At 43.7% G+C, this 24,913-nt stretch overlaps 1 protein-coding gene across 1 annotated transcript; it reads left to right on the top strand.

Annotated features, from left to right (window-relative positions):
* Window positions 1-22,996: 22,996 nt before the first annotated feature.
* LOC101327796 (trafficking protein particle complex subunit 1) lies at window positions 22,997-24,343 on the top strand. Its single transcript, XM_073803644.1, is given in 2 exon segments — window positions 22,997-23,013; window positions 23,569-24,343. Coding segments are annotated over 2 exon segments (474 nt in total). The 3' UTR covers window positions 24,026-24,343.
* The last annotated feature ends 570 nt before the right edge of the window (window positions 24,344-24,913 follow it).

Raw genomic sequence — 24,913 nt, forward strand, 5'->3', positions numbered from 1 at the left:
TGGCCTTAAGATATGGAGGTTGTTCTGGGTTATGCAGGTAGGTCCAGTGTGATCACAAGGGTCCTTAAAAATGGATGAGGGAGACTGAAGTGAGATTCAGTCAGAGTCAGAAGAGTTGTGACACCAGAAACAAGATCGGAGCGATGCTATATGAGAAGAACTCGACCCACCATTGCTGGCTTTGAAGCTGGAAGGGGACCATAAGCCAAGCAATGCAGGCAGCCACTAAAAGCTGGAGAAGGTCAGGAAACAGATGTTTCCCTAGATCCTCCAGAAGTAAAGCAGCCCTGCCTACACCTTGATTTTAGTCCAGTGAGACCCACTTCAAACTTCTGACCTCCAGAAAGCTAAGATAATAAATGTGTTGTTTTAAGCCACTGAGTTTGTGGACTTTTGTTACAGCAGCAATAGGAAACTAATACACCTCTCTATGCCTCAGTTTCCTCACTTATAAAATGGAGAAAATAAAATTATCTCATAGGGTTATGGTGATGATTAAAGAAAATACAGGTAAAACCCTTGGAAGAGGGCACAGTACATAGTAAGTTGCTCAAGAAATGCTAGAAAAATACTTAATATAAACAGTTGAGGGAAGGAACCACAGTGGATGCTAAAAATATTAGGTGCAATATTGGTCAGGAACAGGATGTCACAATGGTGACCAAAGGTTACCCCATAGTTTACATACTCATTGCAAAAGGGGCAAGTGACTTTATGATGGAGAAATCTGCAACCACCACCTAAGCTCAGTCTTCAAACATAACATCATCGAAGGTGGGACCCCAGACGTTGATGTCCCTCCTGATAGGATGCAATATAAAGTACAACATTAACTTTGAAATACTTACTAAAAAATGTTAATCTGAATCGAATCAAGCTACAGAGCTGACTTTCCATTTGCAGCAAATGCAAGGAATAGAGGAGGAAGTTAAATAACAACATGAAGAAACATTGAGATAAATCCTGTACGTGGGGATACTCTACAACTGTCCTTTTCTCTTCAAAACTGTTGTGTCATGAACCAAAAAAAAGATTGTGAAAAGGTGGTTCTCGACTCTACCCGTCATTCAGGAACCCAGGCCTCTCCCATCTGTGATGCTGCCATGGTTCACACTCCTCCTATAAGGAAGGAGAAGGGGGCAGGATGTTGCGGGATGGCTTTTAATACCATGCCTTAAAGTGACATCCTTCAGCTGCCACTTAAATTTCTTTGGCCATAACTTCACCTGGCCCGTACCTAACTGGAAGAGAGCTGGGAGATGTGCCTGGACTCTTGGAAAGGTCAAGAAAGGGGTATGGTGACCATCCAACCAGACTCTCCACACACGTTAACACCACTTACCCCCAGTAATGCAGCGCTCAGCGTGGCCCCTGTCAGGTAGTCCTAAGCCATGCACACCTTCAGTGTCATGGTATTCCTCGCTCTGAGATGGACCAGCAATCCAGGGTCCTCCCTTCCCCCTTCCCCCCACACAGCCAGTCGGTCACGAATCTGACTGGCTTTACATATCTCTAAATAGCCTTCCCCTCTCCCACTGCAACTGCCAGAACCTAGTGCAACAGCCTGTGGTCTGGCCTCCCTTCATGCAAGGATCCTGCTCTTGGAGGAGCAGGTGGGAGGTGGGACTATATTCTTGTAACAGGTGGCAAGTGAGCAAATAAATGGGCAAGACAACTTGCTGTGAATAAGCCAGAGACTGAAATGGTAAAGAATGACTCTGCGGGGTGAGGAGGAGAAGCGAATTTATATCGGGCTGTCAGGGAAAGCTGCACTGAGGAGGTAGCCGTGGCAGAGAGAGTCATCCGGAAAAGCAGTATTCCTATTTCTGTGTGCTGTTGCAGAACCCTGCCGCTCCCCCTTCAAGTGGTAGAGCCTGTGTTTCCTCCACTTGAACTTGCACAGGTGTTTCTTTTTGTTTGTTTGTTTGTTTTAATATTTATTTATTTATTTACTTTTTGGCCGCGCAGCGTGTGGGATCTTAGTTCCCTGACCAGGGATGGAACCTGCGCTCCCTGCAGTGGAAGCCCGGAGTCTTAACTGCTGGACCGCCAGGGAAGTCCCTGGACAGGTGTTTCGACTTGCAAAATTAATAAAGTACAATAGAAGTGATGCTATGTGACTTCTTGGGCTGGGTCATAAAAGACATCACAGCTTCCACCTGACTCTCTTGGGACCCCTTGAACAACCAAGGTCCCTCGCCTTCAACCCTGGTTTAACTAACAGACGACTGCCAGCCCCAGTGTGCCAGCCATGAAAGTGAGCCATCTTTGAAGCAGATCCTCGGATCTCGGTTGATTTGCCCCAGCTGTCGCCATGTGGAACAAAAATGCATCTTCCTCATCAAGCCCTACCCATATTACAGATAGATAATAAGCGAAACAGATAACTGCTGTTCTGAAGCCACTGAGTTTGGGGATGTTTCATTAGGGAGCGATAGTACTGAGTTAAGTCCTAAATACTAAGGAGCCAGCCATGAAGAAATCTTCACAAAGCATTTTAAGCATTGCTAACAACAAATCCCATGGCTCTAAGGCAGGAACAAACTCGGCACCCTGAAGGAGCAGGTAAGGCCATGTGGCTGAGGGGGAGAGTAATAAGACGTGTGGTGGGAGAGGAAGGCTGGAGCCGTATCATGCAGAGCCTCGCGCACTGTGGTAAGAAGTTTGAAATGTATCAGAAGTTCTGTGGGAGCCTTTGGAGGGTTATGAGCAGAATAATAGTGGGATGGGCTTGTCCCTGAAAGATGGCTCTGGCTGCTCTGGGGGGAGTGATCTACAGCAGGACAAGAGTAGAAGCAGGAAGACCAGTTAGCACATCACTGCAGTTGTTCAACACAAACACAACGGTCACTAAGCGGTGAAGAGAAGAAAATAGATTCTGGGCATATTCTGTAGACACAGCAGGCCTTGTTCTTTTTTTGTTTTGTTTTGTTGTGTTGTGTTTGTTCTTTTGTTTTTAATGAACTTTTTTTTTTTTTTTTTTGCGGTATGTGGGCCTCTCACTGTTGTGTCCTCTCCCGTTGCGGAGCACAGGCTCTGGACGCGCAGGCTCAGCGGCCATGGCTCACCGGCCTAGCCGCTCCGCGGCATGTGGGATCTTCCCGGACCGGGGCACGAACCCGTTTCCCCTGCATCGGCAGGCGGACTCTCAACCACTGCGCCACCAGGGAAGCCCTGAATTTTTTTTTTTAAGTATAGTTGATTTACAAAGTAGTGTTAATATCTGCTATACAGGAAAGTGATTCAGTTATATATATACACACACACACATATACCTTCTATTTTATTTTTTTAGTTTTAAATTTTTGATTGATTAATTTACTTATTTATTTATTTTTGGCTGTGTTGGGTCTTCGTTGCTGCTCATGGGCTTTCTCTAGTTGCAGTGAGTGGGGGCTACTCCTTATTGCGGTGCGTGGGCTTCTCATTGCGGTAGCTTGTCTTTGTTGTGGAGCACGGGCTCTAGGCACACGGGCTTCAGTAGTTGTGGTGCATGGGCTCAGTATTTGTGGCTCACGAGCTCTAGAGCGCAGGCTCAGTAGTTGTGGTGCACGGGCTTAGCTGCTCTGTGGCATGTGGGATCTTCCCGAACCGGGGATCAAACCCATGTCCCTGCATTGGCAGGCAGATTCTTTTTTTTTTTTCCTTTTAAAAACATATTTTTTTATTATGAAACATATCATACACACAGATAATTATTTAAAACCTACATGTTCAACTTAACAACTAGGTATAAAATAAACACCCTTGCCACTATCACCCAGGTCAAGGTAAGAACATGGCCAGCAGTCCAGAAGCACCCCCAGTTATAATTATTTTTCAGTTGAATTTGTTGTCAACACTTCAGATTCAGGAGATTTTATATGAAAACCCACTTTCTGGCCTCTCTTGAAAAATCAGACAATGCAGTCGCACTGGGCCCACATCCAGCAGGCAGATTCTTAACCACTGCGCCACCAGGGAAGTCCCTATACCTTCTTTTTTAAAACATTCTTTTCCATTATGGTTTATCATAGGATATTGAATATAGTTCTCTGTGCTATTAAAGGACCTTGTTGCTCATCCATTCTGTATATAACAGCCCACCTCTGCTAACCCCAGCCTCCCACTCCATCCCTCCCCCAACCCCCTCCCCCTTGGCAACCACCAGTCTGTTCTCTAGGTCCGTGATTCTGTTTCTGTTTCATAGATAGGTTCATTTGTGTCATATTTTAGATTCCACATATAAGTGATGTCATATGGTATTTGTCTTTCTCCTTCTGACTTACTTCACTTAGTATGATCATCTCTAGTTGCATATACAGTACGCCTTGTTGATACACAGGATGAGAGGTGAGGGATAAGGAAAAATGAAGGTGAACTTCTAGGTTTTTCTCTCAAGCAGTCAGGTGAATAACACTGCTACTGGCTGGAAGGGGAGGGCTTGGGGAGGAGCAGGGTTGGGGTGGGGAAACTTCCCTTTCCCTCAGGATGTCCAATTTCCATGTGGTTGTAGAAAGAATTTCAAGCTGCTTAAACAATGTTCACTAAGTTATGGGGAGGCGAGTATAGAGCTTCCGGGTCTGGTGGGGTGGGAGATTCTGATAACTACTTGACTTTCCTTAAGAACTCCTTTCTGTTTGTTTGCCTATATAGCTTTAAGATCCTCCATGCAGAGTGTGGTTATTATAATTACTATGGCAAAGATCCCAGTTGGAAGCTAAAACACACCCAGAGGAAGAAATTGAACTCAACATGTAGGGGACCCAGCCAAGCACTTTCTCCAAACCGGATTCCATTAGCTGGTCTGGAGAAGAGTCCCTGAGTGACCAAGAGAAGGGGACCAGGCCTTAGGTGCCTACTGGAAGAATGGCTAAGAAGAGTCAGGGGAAAGAAGGATGAACTTCTGGAAGGGCTCTTAATATAGGCAGAAGACCCAGACTGTTGGAAGCAGCTGCTGGGTCTCCTATGGGGAGAGGGAGGAGAAGGGGACATGGGGCTGCCCAGCAGCAGAGGAAGCAGTCTCAGGCCAAGCCACACCTAGATGCCTTCCTTTACTTTCCTCTTCAGCCCGAGTTCCAGGAGCTTGCCTGATCCACTCAATTCCCTCCCTCATTGGAGGCATCTCTGAAGCTCAGAAGGAAACTGCTCTTCACCTGGTCTTCAGTGAGGGTCATTCACCTCCAGGCTTCATGGAAATCACCTCACAGGACCCCAGGTTGGATGGGTCAACAGAGGGAAGCAGGGTATCCAGTCAGGCTCTCTATACAGGCAAAGGATAGGCAATCACAACAGCAGGGACAAGGACACTCAGTGACCTGGATTGTCTTTGCTGATTCCCACTCAGAGTCCCAATTCTACTGATTCCTCTCTCCTGTATTTTTCAAGTTTGCTTCAACTTTCCACTCCATTGTCTCCTCCATGGACCCACAGTACTTGCTGCCCAAATACTACTTCTTCTCACTCTCTCTCCAAAATATGGTAAAGGGTCTCAAGATTAACCATGACCCATCAAACCGCCAAAGATAACTCATACCTGAGAATTGCTTCGTTTATTCATTCAACAATTATTTAGTGCAGTCCTTACCATGGGTGACTGTTAAGGAGGTTATTGCAGTAATCCAACTAAGAGATGATGGAGACTTGGACCAGTATGGTAGTAGTGGAGGTGATGAGAGGTGGTTGGATTCTGGATATATTTTGAAAGATAGAGCCAACAGGATTCCCTGATGGATTGGACATGAGGTACGAGAGACAGAAGAAGAGAAAGATGCTTCCAGGTTTTGGGCCTAAGCATCTCAAAGGGTGGTGTTGCCATTTTCTGAGAGAGGAAAAAGAGCAAGACAAGCAAGTTGAAAGGACTAAATCAAGAGCTTGATTTTTGGACATGTTAAATTTGAGATGCTTATTTAGACATTCCAGTGGCAATATTCAGTTAGCAGCCTGGAGTTCCTGAGAAAGGTTCAGGCTGGAGATAAAAATTTTCAAAACCTTATCCTGCCTTACTCTGCTCATAAGCAAAAAGAAATGCTGGAATCAGAGGGAAACTGCAGAATTTCAACCAACAAAGAGCAGGAAGCATAACACCAACCAAGATATCTAGAAATGTTGTGGTTGGCATCGTCTAACGGAGCTGGTGAGCAACTTCTCTCAGAGACTGAATGAGATCATGTATCTAGAGTTCTAAGCTCCTATACAATGGGCACCATCACTGAAAGTGTCTGCAGTGGTCCCCTGCCCATAGAGACTGATGTAGGAATAATCTTACCCCCCTAAAATGGAGATGGACCAATGGCCTTTCTAGATCTCTTCTCTCCCAAGGTCAATATCACTATTTAAAACCAAGCACCCTTTCCTCCCTCAATAAACTTTCTCCTCTCTTCCTTCACCTTGGCCTATCCCTTCTCCTACTTAGAAAATAAAAGCTACCATCCACGTTAATGAGGACAAACAGAGGGTAGGGATAAGGGAGTAGGGGAATAGGGCGTGACCATACCTAGCAATAACCAACCTTAAATTCTTGTTATGTGTATTTTACTTTATTTTAATATTTTTGTTTGTATTTTGTTGTGTTTTTTTTTGCGGTATGCGGGCCTCTCCCGTTGCGGAGCACAGGCTCCGGACGCACACGCTCAGTGGCCATAGCTCACGGGCCTAGTCGCTCTGCGGCATGTGGGACCTTCCTGGACCGGGGCACGAACCCGTGTCCCCTGCATCGGCAGGCAGACTCTCAACCACTGCGCCACCAGGGAAGCCCTAATTTTTTATTTTTGTCTGGATTGGGTCTTCTTTGCTGCACACCGGCTTTCTCTAGTTGCAGCGAGCAGAGGCTACTCTTCATCGCGTTGCCCAGGCTCCTCACTGCAGTGGTCTCTCCTGTTGCAGAGCACAGGCTCCAAGCGCACGGGGCCAGTAGTTGTGGCTCACGGGCTCCAGAGCACAGGCTCAGTAGTTGTGGCACACGGGCCCAGCTGCTCTGCTGCATGTGGGAGCCTCCCGGCCCGGGGATCAAACCCATGTCCCCTGAGTTGGCAAGCGGACTCTTAACCAATGTGTCTTCAGGGAAGTCCCTGTTATGTGTATTTAAAAAAAAAATTTTTTTTTGCAGCTTCTCGAATCTATTTGGATTTGCTTCTTTTTTTTTTAAATGTATTTTATTGAAGTATAGCTGATTGACAATGTTGTGTTAATTTCTGCTGTACAGCAAAGTGATTTAGTTATACATATATGTACATTCTTTTTCATATTCTTTTCCATTATGGTTTATCATAAGATATTGAATATAGTTCCCAGTGCTATACAATAGGGCCATTTTGTTTATTCTATGTATAATAGTTTGCATCTTCTAATCCTAAACTCCCAATCCAACCTTTCCTCAACTCCCCCTCCCCCTTGGCAACCACAAGTCTGTTCGTTAAAAGTTTTTTTTTAATTATTGTTTTGTTTTAAGATATTTGCTGTCAGTGTAATTGTCCTTTTATTGTTGGTTATTTGTTTTTCTTTCTGGATGCTTGGGTGGTCTTTCATCCTCTTGGATTTTTTTTTTAACTTATTTTTATTTATTTATTTTTGGCTGTGTTGGGTCTTCGTTTCTGTGCGAGGGCTTTCTCTAGTTGCGGCGAGTGGGGGGCCACTCTTCATTACGGTGCACGGGCCTCTCACTGTCGCAGCCTCTCTTGTTGAGGAGCACAGGCTCCAGATGCGCAGGCTCAGTAGTTGTGGCTCATGGGCCCAGCTGCCCCATGGCATGTGGGATCTTCCCAGACCAGGTCTCGAACCCGTGTCCCCTTCATTGGCAGGCAGATTCTCAACCAATGCGCCACCAGGGAAGCCCTCTTGGATTTTTTTAATAGACTTTATTTTTCAGAGTTTTAGACTCACAGCAAAATTGAGTGGAAAGTACAAGGAGTTCCTATTTACCCCAGACCTCTACACACACACAGACTGTTTTTACTATCAACATCAGTCACCAGAGTGGTAGGTACATTTGTTACAATCGATGAACTTCCATTAACACATCATTATCACTCCAAGTTTATCGTTTACGTCAGGTTTCACTCTTGGTGTTGTACATTCTATGAGTTTGGACAAATGTATAATGCTATGTATCCACCATTATATTATCATACAGAATAGTTTCACTGCCCTAAAAATCCTGTGCTTCACCTATTCATCCCTCCCTCCCCAATAACCCCTGCCAACCACTCATCTCTTTACCATCTCAATGTTTTTGCAAAACTTTTTTGCATTCTTCTGGAATGTCATATACTTGGAATCATACAGTATGTAGCCTTTTCGGATTGGCTTTTTTCACTTAGTAATATGCATTTAAGTTTCCTCCATATCTTTTTACAACTTGATAGCTTATTTCTTTTAGCACTGACTATTCCATGTATTAATGTAAAATGTACACATTGTGTGACGTACCATTGCCTACTTACCCATTTACCTACAGCCTTCAGTAGTTGATCATGCATCTGTGTTGCTCTCAAGATGCTATTAATATAGTCTCCCTGTCTTCAATCTTCTGCAGTTTCCCTATAAAGACTGTAGGTTTGGGGAATTCCCTGGCGGTCCAGCGGTTAGGACTTGGACCTTTCACTGCAGTGGCCCGAGTTCAACCCCTGGTTGGGGAACTAAGATCCTACAAGCCATGCAGCACAGCAAAAAAAAAAAAAAAAAGTCTATAAGTTTGGATTTATTTTTATTCTTGAGATTCATTCTGATTTCCGAACCAGAGAGTTCATATTTTTCACCAATTCTGGAAAATTTCTCAGGCATTTTGTGTTTGAATAATATCTATTTTCTATTTTCTATATTCTTTTCTTCTGGAGCCCAGTTGTCTGTGTGTTAGACCTCTCATTGCATCATTCATGTTTCCTAACATCTCTTTGTTTCTCTGTTTTGCATTCTGAATAATTTCTGCAGCTATATCTTCTAGTTTATTAATTCCCTCTTCAGTTATATCTAATTTGCTTTTTGACCTGTTCATTTGGTGCTTTATGTTTTTTAATTGTAAAAACACATAACTTAAAATTTATCATCTTAACCATTTGTTAGCGTACACTTCAGTAATGTTAACTGTGTTCACATTGTTTTGCAACCAATCACCAGCACTTTTCCATCTTGCAGAACTGAAACTTTATGCCCATTAAACAACTCCCCGCATTCCCCTCCCCCTGGCAACCACCATTCAACTTTCCGTCTCTATTAATTTAACTAATTTAGATACCTCACGTAGGTGAAATCATACATACAGCATTTGTCTTTTTGTGACTGGCTAATTTCACATAGCATGATATACTCAAAATTCATCCATGTTGGAGCATGTATCAGGATTTCTTCCTCTTTAAGGCGGAATAATCCTCCATTGTATGTATATAGCACTTTGTTTATCCATTCATTAATTAGCGGACACTTGGCTTGCTTACACATTTTACCTGTTGTGAATAATGCCACTGCAAACGTGGGTGTGAGAATATCTCTTTGAGACCTTGCTTTCAATTCTCCCAGATACATACATACTTCCAGAAGTGAGTTTGCTGGATCGTATGGTAATTTCAGTTTTAATTTTTTGAGGAACTGCCATAATGTTTTCCACAGAGGCTGTAACATTTTACGTTCCTGCCAACGATGCACAAAGCTTCCAATTTCTTCATGTCCTCATCAACACTTGTAAAGCACAACTGTCCTGGATCAACAAACATAGACAATTTTGAAATTCCTCAGTTTTGAGGGAAGTCTCCAACCACCCCATTTGTGGTTAATTGTTCATTGCCCAACCTGAGCTATTGACTCCTAAATGGGGAGTTTCATGGATATGTGTCAATAACTAGTGGGAGAGTGTTTCCCCACAGCTTCTGGAGATCAGTCCCCAGGGAAACCTGAGAATACAACTCTGGAGAAAAGTTGGGGGAGGAAGTGACTCCTGTGCAGCTGAGGACCACAGATACTTCCTCAGGGTGACCAGAGATTAGCAGGTCCTTTGAACAGGTTTCTCTATTCTCTTCCATTCCAAGGACAAGAGTTCCTCTGCCCTTGTCAGAGAACAGACACCTGCTCTGTTCATCTAGAGGAGGATCCTAATCAGAGAATATTCAGCCTTTAGAAAATGGAATGAACTCCCTGGTGGCCCCATGGTTAGGAATCCACGGGTTCAATCCCAGGTCATCCTACAAGCTGCATGGCGTGACCCCTCCCCCCACACACACACAAAAGAAAGAAAAGGAAAATGGAGACCTTCTTTGGTGGAAAGAAAGCTGCACTGAGAATCTGCAGCTCAGAACCCTGGATTTCAGTTCTGCTCCTTTGGCTCAGAGGCTGTGTGATATGAAGTGAAGTTCCTCCAGGAATTTCCTTTTTCATGGAATACAACTCACTCACCCGCTCTGGACCCAAGCGGGAGACAATGGCTCTCAGAATGCTCTGAATGCCTGTTCTGGTTCAAATGTGCCTTGCTCTTTCAGCATTCATATAGAGCAGTGAAAAGTCCACCTTTATGAGAAATCTTCATTACTATGTGGTTCCTTCCACCACAGCAAGCCAGGCAAAAATATGACCATGTGTGATCCCTGCTCAGGGAAGTACATAGAAATGAAATGACTTGTGCTACAGTAGTGAGACTACTGGGTGGGAAGGGGGAGAGTTATGGGGGCATGAGAGTTTCTTTTTTAAAAGTTAGCTCAACCTTGTTATTATAGTTTCTATTTAATGGTAATATTTAAACACAAATTAAAAATTATACAAGTCTTATAAATAAATTATTCCAGTTTATGTAAGGGAGCAAAATGTGAAAAACCCACCCACCTACACTCCATCACTCAATAATTTATTGCCTATGGCAGTAGGCTGGGTACCCCAGGAAATAGACCATCAGACAAACTTGTGTGCGCGTGGGTTATTGGGAAGTACTTTCAGAAACATCTGTGAGGGAATGAGAGAAGTGAGACGCGGCCAAGAGAGAAGTTAGGTTGCCAAGTAGTAGCAGGTTGCAACAGAGGCTGCAGCAATCCCTGGGGGAGCTCTGAAGCTAGGATTGCCCTTCATAACTGTCCCAAACTGAAGCAAAGAAGATATGCATTTGTACTGCATAAGAACCAGTTATTAGGGCTTCCCTGGTGGCACAGTGGTTGAGAGTCCGCCTGCCGGTGCAGGGGACACGGGTTCGTGCCCCGGTCCGGGAAGATCCCACATGCCGCGGAGCAGCTGGGCCCGTGAGCCATGGCCGCTGAGCCTGCGCGTCCGGAGCCTGTGCTCCACGATGGGAGAGGCCACAAGAGTGAGAGACCCGCGTACCACAAAAACAAACAAACAAAAACAAAAACAAAAAAACAAAAAAAACCCAACTTAAAAAAGGAAACGGTAGGGACTTCCCTGGTGGCACAGTGGTTAAGAATCTGCCTGCCATTACGGGAGACATGGGTTCAAGCCCTGGTCCGGGAAGATCTCACATGCCACAGAACAACAAAGCCCATGCTCCACAACTACTGAGCCCCCGCGCCTAAAGCCAGTGCTAAAAATAAATAAATAAATAAATGGAAAAGGTAACACCTACTGGTAGAAAGGATATAAAGAAAACTGAATCACTTTGCCCTGTTCAGGAGAAATTAACACAACATTGTAAATCAATGATATGTCAATAAAAAAGAATAATTATTTTTTAAAAAGAAGAAAAATCAGCTGTAATCTCATATTAAAAGAAAAATCTGGGGCTTCCCTGGTGGCAGTTCTTAAGAATCCGCCTGCCAATGCAGGGGACACAGGTTCGAGCCCTGGTCGGGGAAGATCCCACATGCCGTGGAGCAACTAAGCCTGTGTGCCACAACTACTGAGCCTGCGCTCTAGAGCCCGCAAGACACAACTACTGAGCCCGTGCGCCTAGAGCCCGTGCTCCGCAACAAGAGAAGCCACCACGATGAGAAGCCAGCGCACTGCAATGAAGAGTAGCCGCCCACCCTCCCACCCCCCCACCCCGTCACCGCAACTAGAGAAAGCCCACGCACCAACGCAGCCAAAAATAAATTAAATAAATCAATTTTAAGAAAAGAAAAATCTGTCAACATTTTAATGTTAATCTTTTCAGCTCCTTTTCTATGTATGACTAATTTTTTAACCTAGTTGACAGACTGAATGGTATTCAAATTCTGTTTATCCTTCTTTCTTTCACTTTCTCTGGAGCTTATCTCTAGTCTGGAATTCTCCCTCTTCCTTTGAAGTCACTATCTTCTTTCAAGCTCTGCCTTTGGGTGAAAGACAAGGCCACTAGCTCAGGAAGGACTCTCCCTTGCTGAGGACTTGAAACTCCAGATCCTAGCCCCAGGGCACAGGAATGGCCCAGCAGGATCCACTATCTTCAGGCTGCTCTGGGGTAAGCAGGAAGAAAAGGCATTCCAAGGTGCAGGACTGATTGGGCTTGAGGATCAGAAAAGGGGACTGAGGATCCCCTGGCTGTGGCTGACGCTGATTATTGAAAACAGCTACTCAAAAGATAACAGTTAGTAAAAGAAGTCTCCCCAGGTGAGACTGGTCACTGCTTCTGCCAGGATCAGGACCCCACAGAGTCTAAACTTTGCTCCCTTTAATCGGGTTGCAAGGTGGTGTGAACCTGAATAAGGGCATTTACTGCACCATGAGATTCCTTAACACTTGAGCCTAATTCAGGAGGGAAAGTGTTTACCTAGACCACAAAGGCAAATCTACATTTCTGGTTTAGAAAAGACCCTTGGAAAATGCTCCTTTAAACTTAACCGCAGGAGAAGCAAGCCAACCTTCGGTCAGTCTTAGTCAGAAAACTACTCCGTAGGGGTTCCAGCTGCGCCTGCGCAGGACTGCATCTGCTGGGGTGCGCAGAACCTGCACCTCAGTGAGCGGGCCCTGACGTCTGGAGAAGGAGCCACCAGTTACGCTAGCATCTGAACTTTATATAATAGTGATCTTATACACTATGGGATAAGAATCCACGGATACATTTATAATCAGAGGAAATAAACATTTAGTATACAAGAGTCAATAAGGAGATGAAAATCCATTACAGAACCAAAAATGAAAGTTACCGAGAGTGTTTCAAAATCCCTTAACAGTAATCATTTTGCAAGCTTCATATATCAAATCATTATGTTGTATACCTTAATATAATGCAATGTTATGTCAGTTACAGCTCAGTAAAACTGGGAAACAATAAAAAATAAAATCCTCTTTGGGAATTCCCTGGTGGTCCAGTGGTTAGGACTCCGCACTTTCACTGAGGAGGATGTGGGTTCAATCCCTGGTCCGGGAACTAAAATCCGCCAGCCGGCCAACATGGCCCCCTCCCAAAAAAATCCTCTGGTCCTCTGCTGTCACAATCTAGACCCTAGAACACTTTAGAAGTTCCTATAGCAAACATACTTGCTGATTTATAAATGAACACTATGGCAGTAATATTGTCTTTGCAATGGCCAAGGTCTTCATGATTAAGGTTTGGACCTGCCACCTCTTTACATCCCCTGCTCTTCTACCATAGTCTGAAGCTTCATAAATGTTTTTGGTTGATGGCAAAGCTGTTGAGTTTCAGTAGACAAATCCGATTATTCTCCCAAAGGAGTGGGGAAAAGGCACAAATAATTGACTCCATGAATATATTTGATTTTGAAGTATAGTGTGATCATTTTATGATAAGTTTGCCTTGGTATTCACTTTACTAGTAGATCCTGAGCATAAATTAATTACTAGGAAGCTGCAAGTGTCCCTAGAAGATTCTTTCAATAGGAAGTTCCTCTCACTGCCCCCTTGGGGCATGTGACAGAAGCTCTGCCAATCAAATGCTGTCTTCCAGGGCTTTGATATTTCAACAAACAGGAGAGGAGGGATATAACCTTTGGTCTCAGGGGACTAAGAGTGGGGTAGAGCTCTAAAGACCAAAAGGAATTTACTGTCCATATAGTAAACTCAAAAAGGGACACTAGGATTCAATTCCCTCATTAAATTATTCATTTCACAAACATTTACTGAGCATGCAATGTGTGCCAGGCATTGTACTAGATGTTTGCACATACTCATTTCATTTAACAGACGAAGACAGATTCAAAAACTTTCAAGAAACTTGCACCAGGTCACACAGCCAGGCGAGGATCCGGGCCCCTGAGTCCATTCTAGTGCTTTATCTTCTATTCCACAGTTTACACCAAGGCTTGCCCACATCTAGTTTTAGGGGTAAAATGAAAGAAAAACACCAAACAGATTCTTTTTAAACAGATGAGGCTGACCTAAAAAGTAGAATTCACTTTATTTCAAGTGAGTATTAAAACTTATGTACAGTCCCTGAGAACACATGGCTGGTACGGGCGGAGACTGGAAAGATTTCCCAGGAAAGAATGGGTGAGGCCACACGCACACACACCAATACACACAAAACAGAATTCTCCCCCATCAGAAGGGATGAACCTCAAACAGCCAATAGAAAGCTGATGGTTGAGGTGCTTGGAATGAAAACGGTAAACAGTTAGCCTGCCAAGTGAAAGAAACCCAGCTCTACTAGCTTAGACGACCACAGGAACAGCCTCAAGGGCAATGGCAAGTAAGACTGACTCTCTCTTTCTCCCCTTCCTTTTCTTGTCTGTGCATCTCTCTGTAGGTCAACCACTTTGTCTCAGTCAAGTTTCTACAAGTGAATGGAACAATAGCTGTTGGCAGTTTTCAGACTGCACCTCCCAGCCAAGAAGAACTTTACTCCTTTCCCTAGTGCCAGTTCAAACATCCTGGTGTACTGCCAGAGGGTGTGTGTGTGTGTCATTAGCAGTGAGGGAGGGGGAGGCAGCCAGTGGTGATAATTATCCAGGAGAAATGGGGAGATAAGAGCCTGCAATGAAAACTTTAAATATCCTCCACATGGAGTTATCATTCTAATTAGCCCCTGTTCTTTCTGGTTATAATTGCAGCATGGTCTTCACAAGTTCAGGAAAGATGTGGCTGAAACAGGAGGTTAATCAGCTCAACTGTATCCCTCATCTACATTTTAAAAAAATTAATTTATTTAATTAATTTATTTTTGGCTGTGTTGGGTCTTCGTTGCTGCGCACGGGCTTTCTCTAGCTGTGACGAGCGGGGGCTACTCTTTGTTGCGGTGTGCGGGCTTCTCATTGCGGTGGCTTCTTTTGTTGCAGAGCACGGGCTCTAGGCGCGCGGGCTTCAGTAGTTGTGGCACGCGGGCTCAGTAGTTGTGGCTCGCAGGCTCTAGAGCGCAGGCTCAGTAGTTGTGGCGCACGGGCTTAGTTGCTCCGCGGCATGTGGGATCTTCCCAGACCAGAGCTCGAACCCATGTCCCCTGCATTGGCAGGCAGATTCTCAACCACTGAGCCACCAGGGAAGCCCCCTCATCTACATTAATAGCATCATTATTTTCATTTATGGGTCTATTCTGTTGATTAGCTTTTATATCTATTAGCTTTGATGGACTGTAACATATGGAAATTTGAGTGTGCTGATCATCTCTGATAACCATCCTAGACTTTTCTGTAGATTTTCTTTCTATATTGACTCAACTTCTATTTCTGTATGTGGCCCATTAACAAGAATAATTCCAAAGGCTTAAATATAACATTTCAGAATTGATTAAGCATGTTATATCCCAGTAGATAGATTCAAACCGATGTTTGCTTGCAAAAGAATTCATTAGACTGTATAGCAAAGGGAACTATATCCAATCTCCTGGGATAAACCATTATGGAAAAGAATATTTTAAAAAATGTATATATGTGTATAACTGAGTCACGTTGCTCTATAGCAGAAATGAAGCACAACATTGTAAATCAACTATACTTCAATTTAAAAAAATAGATTGGGGCTTCCCTGGTGGCGCAGTGGTTGAGAGTCTGCCTGCCGATGCAGGGGACACGGGTTCGTGCCCCGGTCCGGGAAGATCCCACATGCCACGGAGCGGCTGGGCCCCTGAGCCATGGCCGCTGAGCCTGCACGTCCGGAGCCTGTGCTCTGCAACGGTAGAGGCCACAACAGGGAGAGGCCAGCATACCACAAAAAAAAAAAAAAAAAAAAAAAAAAAGTAAAGCAACAAATAGATTAGAGCCCTATATTTGCATTTTCCTCCTCATTTAGCGTAGGAAAAAAAAAGGGGGAGCAATTGGGGTGGGTGTGTGGGCTGGATTGACTCCCTGCCTTATCACACACCCTGAGACCTTGAGTAGGTCCTTTAGTCATTTAAATTTCCTTTTCATTCTCTCTGAAATGGTTAACATCACCAACTTAGAGATATTGGGAGGAGTAGAGATAACAGATGCTTAGCACAGGGTATGGGAGGCTTAAAAAATGGTGCTTATTGATTTTAACCAAAGCCATTCTCCTACAATGCCCTGAGAGATCTTTATCCCAGGTAGGGATGACTCAGCAGTGCTCCACTATACACTCACTCACCTGTCCAAGGTACACAGAAAGTGATCAATCATCAGTTTACTGGGATATTCCCTCTCTGAGCCCAAATTGCCCTGCACGGCTCATGGTCCATTTGATCTTCCTATTGCACTGCTGTATGACATGGCTTGCATTGTTAACTCAGACTGTTAACTCTTACATTGTACAATGTTTCACCAACAGTTGCCAAACTGACCTCATTTCCTGCCAAGTTAACCTCATTTCCGTTTTTGATAAGGTTACTAAACTGAACGGATCCTGAGAATACTGCAGACAGTATTATCCGGGTTCTGCCAGGGGGATGATAAGGTCCTGTGGTGTCTCTGTGGCCAGGATGGCCAAAGCAGTGGGGAGACAGTGTAGATAGCAGGAGTCATAACTGGCTGGACAGTTCCTCCAGCAGCCCTTTGAACAGACCAAGAAGTTTGGTTGTGGGAAGTAGGTAGGTAGGTACAGAGAGGTCAAGCTGGGAATAAGAACTGAAGTGGTCATGAAAAAGATCCTTCAAAATCCAGAGTAGGAAGCCCTTTCGCTCATTCACAGAGCAAACTGAGTGCACGGGCAGGGCACTGTGTAAGGCTCTGGGGACAGAAGAGAACAAAACAGACATGACTTCTGCCTTTTTGGAGCTTATATTCTAGTGGTGGGGAGAGAGACAACAAACACACAAATCATCTGGAAATTTCTAAAACTGATGTGATACCAAGAAAGTAGCATGACTTGGGGCAGGAGAGGGGTGCTCCTTTAGGTATGATTGCCCAGTGAGCTAGAGAATGAGTAGCCAGCTGTGCGAACTTCTGGGGCCATAGCCAGCTAGGCAGAGGGAAGAGCAAAGGCAAAGGTCCCGAAAAGAGAACGTGCGGGGCTTCCCTGATGGCACAGTGGTTAAGAATCCACCTGCCAATGCAGGGGACAAGGGTCCGAGCCCTGGTCCAGGAAGATCCCACATGCCGTGGAGCAAGTAAGCCCGTGCACCACAACTACTGAGCCTGAGCTCTAGAGCCCGTGAGCCACAACTACTGCGCCCATGAACCACACAACTACTGAAGCCCGCACGCCTAGAGCCCGTGCTCCACAACAAGAGAAGCCAACACAATAAGAAGCCCGCGCACCGCAACGAGAAGTCCGCGCACCGCAACAAAGTGTAGCCCCCGCTCACTGCAACTGCAACTAGAGAAAGCCCGCGCGCAGCAACGAAGACTCAACATAGCCAAAAATAAATGAAATAAATAAATTTTAAATAAAAGAGAGAGAGAATGTGCTTGGTATATTAAGGTCTAGAAAGAAAAGCAGGTCTGGGGAGCAGAAATGAGGTGGAGAGGGGCAAGGAGTGGAACTGCTAGTGAAGAGCCTCCCAGATGATGCGCCCTAGGGGGGTTTCACAGGGTCCCAGCTGTAGCTCCCTCAGCAAGTCAGCAGAACTAGGGCTTGGAGCAGCTGCTTCTCTCCTTACCAACACCATCACCTTGGATCGCAAAAAGTTCATCTACTTACCCCAGTGTTCACTGCACATTTGTGTTCCATGATGTAGAAGGTTGAGAAGCGCTGATGTAGCTTTTTGTAGATCATGTTTAACACTTTAAATGTTAACTCCTGTATAGTTTCAAATGACAAAATTAGAACTATTGCTTAGAAAATATAAAGAGATATACCTCAAAACAACGGGAAATTGAAAAACTATCAGAATCATCCAATGATAGAATGGGTTGCCTCAAAAAATAGTCTGATAGGAGGAGGGAAATACATATATTGGGTAGGAAGACTCAGTATTATAAAGATGTCAATTCACTATAAATTAATCTACACATTTAACATAACCAGGATTAAAACATCGAGTTTTTTTTAACTACACAATTTTAAAATTTATATTCTAAGAATATCTGGGAAAATTCTGGAAAAAAAAAGATGACCATCTCTTCTAGGTATTAAACATATTAAACACAGAATAATAAAAACAGTGTGGTAAGGGACATGAGGAAAATTAAAAGGAAAACCACAGTCCCAAAATGGCATCACTCATGTTAAAAGCCCATGACGCCAAACCTAGATTTAATACCTGATCTAATTGCAGTTTCAACCTCTCCCAGAAATGTAATCTTAACCAACCAGTCTGGAATTTTCCAATCAAGCACCAGTAAGGTAATCTGTCACATGGGCCCTCTCCCTTTCCACCCCGCCTCCCCCAACCAAGAAGAGCCAATCTGCATGATAAAACCTTTGCTGCTCCCTTCCTCTAAAAAAAGATGCCCTAGCCTAAAAATAATCTTTTCTTTTCTTTTGCTAATAGCTGCCCTTCCCCACCCTTCTTCCCGTAAAAACCTTCCATATTGTACAACTCCTTGGAGGCTCTTCTAGTTGCTAGATGAGATTCCACCCAAATAAAGTCAATTAGATCTTCAAATTTACTTGGTTGAATTTTGTTTTTTAAACACTAGGCAGGGAAAAAAAAGAAAACACTAGGCAGGGGACTTCCCTGGTGGTGCAGTGGTTAGGAATCCGCCTGCCAATGCAGGGGACACGGGTTCCAGCCCTGCTCCGGGAAGATCCCACATGCCACGGAGCAACTAAGCCCATGCTCCACAACTACTGAAGCCCGCGCACTGCAACGAAGAGTAGCCCCCGGTCAGCACAACTAGAGAAAGCCTGAGCCCAGCAACGATGACCCAATGCAGCCAAAACAAAAAACAAACAAACAAACAAAAACACTAGGCAGATAGATCAATGAAACAAAATTAAAAGCCTAGAAACATATATATGTGTAAAATTTTATATATAATTTATATATATAAATTTAGTTTATTATAAAGATAGTATTCTAAAAATAGATTATTCAGGGAATTCCCTGGCTGTCCAGTGGTTAGGACTTGGCGCTTTTGCTGCCTTGGCCCGGGTTCAATCCCTGGTCAGTGAATTAAGATCCCGCAAGCCATGCAGCGTGGCCAAAAAAATAAATTAAATAAAAATTGATTTTTTTTTTTTGGCTGTGCCGGGTGGTTTGTGGGATATTTGTTCCGCAACCAGGGGTTGAACACATGCCCCCTGTGGTGGAAGCACAGAGTCCGAACCACTGGACTGCCAGGGAATTCCCAAAAATGTGTTATTCAACAAAAGGTGTTAGGAAACTGAAGAGCAATCTGGAAAAAAAAATACAATTGGATCACTACTTTATAGTTTAAAGCAAAATAAATTACAGATGGAGGAAAGGTTGGAATGTGAAAAGTGAAAGAACAAATGTACTAGAAGAGAACGTGGTAGAAGTTTTGTATCTTGCTATAGACAAACTTTGCTCAGTACGGTAAAACAAACACTAAAATAAATAGATAAAACAAGATGCTGTAAAAGAAAATACTAATAAGTTTCAGCTTTTTTTCCCCCAGTTTTACTGAAATATGATTGGAAAGTGAAATTGTATATATCTAAGTTATACAACATGATGTTTGGATATACATTGTGAAATGATTACCAAAATCAAGCTAATTAACAAATCCATCACCTCACCAAGTTACTTTTTTTTTTTTTTGGTGATGGTGGTAAGAACCCTTGAGATCTACAATGTTAGTTGATTTAGTTGATAGTTAGTTGATAGATAGTTTAGTTGATAGTTTAGTTAGTTGATCTACATTAGGTCTCCAAAAGTTATTCATCTTTTTTTTTTTTTTTTGCGGTACGTGGGCCTCTCACTGTTGTGGCCTCTCCTGTTGCAGAGCACAGGCTCCGGACACGCAGGCTCAGCGGCCATGGCTCACGGGCCTAGCCGCTCTTCAGCATGTGGGATCTTCCCAGACCGGGGCACGAACCCGTGTCCCCTGCATTGGCAGGCGGACTCTCAACCACTGAGCCACCAGGGAAGCCCGAAAGTTATTCATCTTATAACTGAAAAGTTGTATCCTTTGACCAACATCTCTCCATTTCCCCCACCCCCAGCTTCTAGTAATGAGCATCCTACTCTGTTACTATGAGGTCCATTCTTTTAGATTCCACATATAAGTGAGATCATATAATATTGGTCTTTCTTTGTCTGGTTTACTTCATTTATATTCACTGAATTGAACAATTAAAAAATTTTAAAAAAAATTTTTTAATTCCTGCATGGAAAAAAAAAGTCATAAGAGAAATAACAAACTGGAAAAAATTTTCAATTTAAGTTGTTCTTATTTTCAAAAACGTATGTATATATAAAGCCTAATATTTACAAGAAAAGCAACAAGGAAAAAAAAAATAGAAAAACAGGTAAAGGATATGAACAGATGGCACACAGAAAATAAACACGATGACTCTCACATATATGAAAGGATGCTCAACTTCATTCATAAGAGAAGTGCAAATGAAAACAGCTAAAGGTAACTATTTTTAACCTACCAAGTTGGCATAAGTTAAAAAAAAAGTAATTAATATCCTAGTAATAGCATGGGGAAAAAGTACTCTCATAGTTGATGAATGGAACAGAAATTGATACAACATCTACTGAGAGCAACTGGCAATATCTATCAAAATAACAAATGTATCTGTCCTTTGATCCAACAATTCTCCTTTTAGATATTTATCCCACAACCTTGCGTGTGCATGAAAAAGATGTAGTATAGTCAAAGTTATCCATTGCAGCCTTGTCTGTAATAGCAAAAGGGCAGGAACCCCAAAATAGTCATAAATAGATTGATTTATTAAATTATGACACATCCATACAATGAAATGCTATGCACCTGTTCAAAGGAATAAAGCAGCTTGCTCTAAGTATGGAAGAATTTCTAAGATATGTAATTAAGGGGGAAATATTGTATTTAATCTGCTAACACTTGTGTTAAAAAAAAAAAAGAGGGACTTCCCTGGTGGTCCAGTGGTTAAAACTCCATGCTTCTACTGCAGGGGGTGTGGGTTTGATCCCTGGTCAGGGAACTAGGAACCCGTATGCCATGCAGTGTGGTCAAAATAATAATAATAATAATAATAACATATATGCTTGTAAAACGCACAGACTATCCCTGGAAGGATACATATAAAAGTAGTAACAGTGGCTGCCTCTGGAGAGCAGAACTGAGGTGCTAGAGGGAGAGGGATAGAAGAGACTTTCTTTTCATTGTACATTCTTTCATACCCTTTGTTTTTTTTTTTTTTTTTTTTTTTTCGGTAAGCGGGCCTCTCACCGTCGCCGCCCCTCCCGCTGCGGAGCACAGGCTCCGGACGCGCAGGCTCAGCGGCCATGGCTCACGGGCCCAGCCGCTCCGCGGCATGTGGGATCTTCGCGGACCGGGGCACGAACCCGTGTCCCCTGCATCGGCAGGCGGACTCGCAACCACTGCGCCACCAGGGAAGCCCCATACCCTTCGATTTTTATATTGTATATGTTATCTAATTTAAAAAACAGATTACAATTGAAAGTATGGGGTGGAAATGTCCATATATGTGTTTGTACAAGTATAGAAAATAGCCATTCTTAGCATCCTGTAACAAATGGTAGGGAGGTGAGGGATTTGAGGTGAGGCTTGACTTTTTACTTTGATACTCTGCCATATTTTTTCAATGTGTTACATTAAGCAAATACAGCTTTTCTAATTACAAAAATTAATAGTAGTTTCCTCACCAGAGGAGTGTTGGTACAAAGCTGAAAAGACTATTTGCAAAGTACTTTGTTTTTTTGTTTTATTCTGTTGTTTTGTTTTTGATTTTATTATTTTATTTTATTTTATTTTACATCTTTATTGGAGTATAATTGCTTTACAATGGTGTGTTAGTTTCTGCTTTATAACAAAGTGAATCAGTTATACATATACATATGTTCCCATATCTCCTCCCTCTTGTATCTCCCTCCCAACCTCCCTATCCCACCCCTCTAGGTGGTCACAAAGCACCGAGATGATCTCCCTGTGCTATGCGGCTGCTTCCCACTAGCTATCTGTTTTACGTTTGGTAGTGTATATATGTCCATGCCACTCTCACTTTGTCACAGCTTACCATTCTCCCTCCCCATATCCTCAAGTCCATTCTCTAGTAGGTCTGTGTCTTTATTCCTGTCTTACCCCGAGGTTCTTCATGACATTTTTTTTTCTTAGATTCCATATATATGTGTTAGCATACGGTATTTGTCTTTCTCTTTCTGACTTACTTCACGCTGTATGACAGACTCTAGTGCAGAGTACTTTGTATGGGGAGTTCCACCTTGGTAGGGAATTTCAGACCAGATGGGTCTTTAAGCAGCTTTCAACATAAAACATTCCTTAGTTCTATGATCTATAATTCTAGGTGGACTGGCCTTATTTCTCCAACTGGATTATAAGCTATTTAAGGATGGGGAGTGTCAATTTTGCTTAAAAAAAAAAAAATGTCCGTCATCTCTTAGTACAAAGGTACATAACTTGCCAAATAAATTCTGTGACTTGAACGAAGGGACATCTCTTTTTTTCACAGGTGACATAGTGCAGATTCAGTGCCCAGAGTTGTTAAGGTCACATATTGTTGTTCTAACCTTTCCTATCACAAAGAAATGTAATACAATTTTACAGGTAAAGAAGGCTTAGTCAGCACATTTTGCTTTGGGTTTAGTAAAACAAGAATTTATTTGGTCAAAGTTAGTGGGCCAAGAACGGCTGGCCAGTGCACCGTCGTGATCTCGATTTACACAATGCCAGCAACAGGACTGTAGGTCTGGAGCCTGGGACTTTTCCCTGGGCACCCACTTGGGTCTCTAATTATCATCAATCCTTCTGGCATCAAAGTAAAGAGTCATAACTCTTTTTTTTTTTTTTTTTTTTTTTTTTTTTTGCGGTACGCAGGCCTCTCACTGTTGTGGCCTCTCCCGCTGCGGAGCACAGGGTCCAGACGCGCAGGCTCAGCAGCCATGGCTCACGGGCCCAGCTACTCCGCGGCATGTGGGATCTTCCCAGACTGGGGCACGAACCCGTGTCCCCTGCATCGACAGGCGGACTCTCAACCACTGCGCCACCAGGGAAGCCCATAACTCTTTTTTTTAAAGTCACAACTCTTATAGTCAATGTGTACTAAATAAACGACTGTGCTAACGTACGAATACATGCCCAAATGAATAGATGGATCAATTATTGGGTAAATAAGTGCATAAATGCATGCATTAATTAATGAATGAAACACTTTCTCATGGGGCAAATAGACATACTATGTATGGGTTATGGACACTGACAGACCTAGAAAGTAGAGATAGGAACTATGGAGTGACAGGCACTCGGAGCAAGTCCCCACGACTGTCCACAACCTGTACCTGTTTGACCGGAATGGAGCGTGTCTGCATTACTGTGAGTGGCACCGCAAGAAGCAAGCAGAGATCCCCAAGTAGGAGGAGTACAAGCTGATGTACGGGATGCTCTTCTCTATCCTTTCCTTTGTCAGCAAAATGTCCCCACTAGACATTAAGGACGGCTTCCTGGCCTTCCAAACTAGACGTTACAAACTCCATTAGTACGAGATGCCCGCTGGGATCAGCGCTGTCATGAATACTGACTTGGCCGTGGGACCCATCTGAGATGTGCTGCACCACATCCACGGTGAGCTGTACGTGGAGCTGGTGGTGAAGAATCCCCTGTGCTCGCTGGGCCAAACTGTGCAGAATGAGCTCTTCCGCTCCCGACTGGACTCCTGTGGCCACTCTCCGCCCTTCTTCTCCACCCGGGCTGGCTGAAGGAAGCACTCTACCTCACCCCTCAGAAGAATCCCTGTCTGGGGCCCTTCCTAACCTGTTTCACCCGAGGGCCCCCTACTGCAAGTGCCACAGCCCCAGCACCCCCAGCCCAGTCAAGCCCCTCGGTAGCCCTCCCAGGGCAACAGCCTACAGCCGTCCCTGGTGCCCTCCCCGGCACAGAAAGAAAGCCTACCAGAGTCCCTACAACTCCAAATCAGGCCCTCTCCAGTTTTACCCGCTACCTGATGCTTCGAGAAGTACAGAATAAACTTCTTATCACTAAAAAAAAAAAAGAAGAAGAAGAAGAAGAAGAAAGAAGGCAGAGATAGACACAACAAGCACATTGAGCCCAAGACTGGAGCCCTTCCTGTGAAGACCACAAGTGGCCCCATCTCCTGGTCAGTGCCTAAGAGTGTAGCCAGCCAAGCAGAGTACATAGCACAGGGTCAGAGCCATACATGCGCAGGTGGGCTCCCACCAAGGAACCTTTTATCCCTCCTAAGGGCCAAGATTAGGCTGCCACTTCAAGAAATACCTACCTAAGCCCTCTGATTAAAAATATTTGGTTTCCTCTGTATTGGGCTGTTTATGATTCCAGATATTGTATCCCCAGTTTTTCTCACAACAGGAAACATGTATATGTCAAAGTGTGGTCATATCAAAAAAACATTTTTTTTGCCACTTAACCTCTCTCTCCCTCTCTCTCTCTCTCTCTCTCTCTCTCTCTCCCTCTCTCTCTCTCTCTCTCTCTCCCTCTCTATCTCTCTCTCTCTCTCTCTCTCTCTCTCTCTCTCTCTCTCTCACACACACACACACACACACACACACACACACGAGAGCAACAGAAAATGGCAACTACAGCTCAAAAGTTTACAAAGTCCAAAAGGT

Source organism: Tursiops truncatus, chromosome 4, assembly GCF_011762595.2.
Source record: "Tursiops truncatus isolate mTurTru1 chromosome 4, mTurTru1.mat.Y, whole genome shotgun sequence".
Classification (NCBI taxonomy): Eukaryota; Metazoa; Chordata; class Mammalia; order Artiodactyla; family Delphinidae; genus Tursiops; species Tursiops truncatus.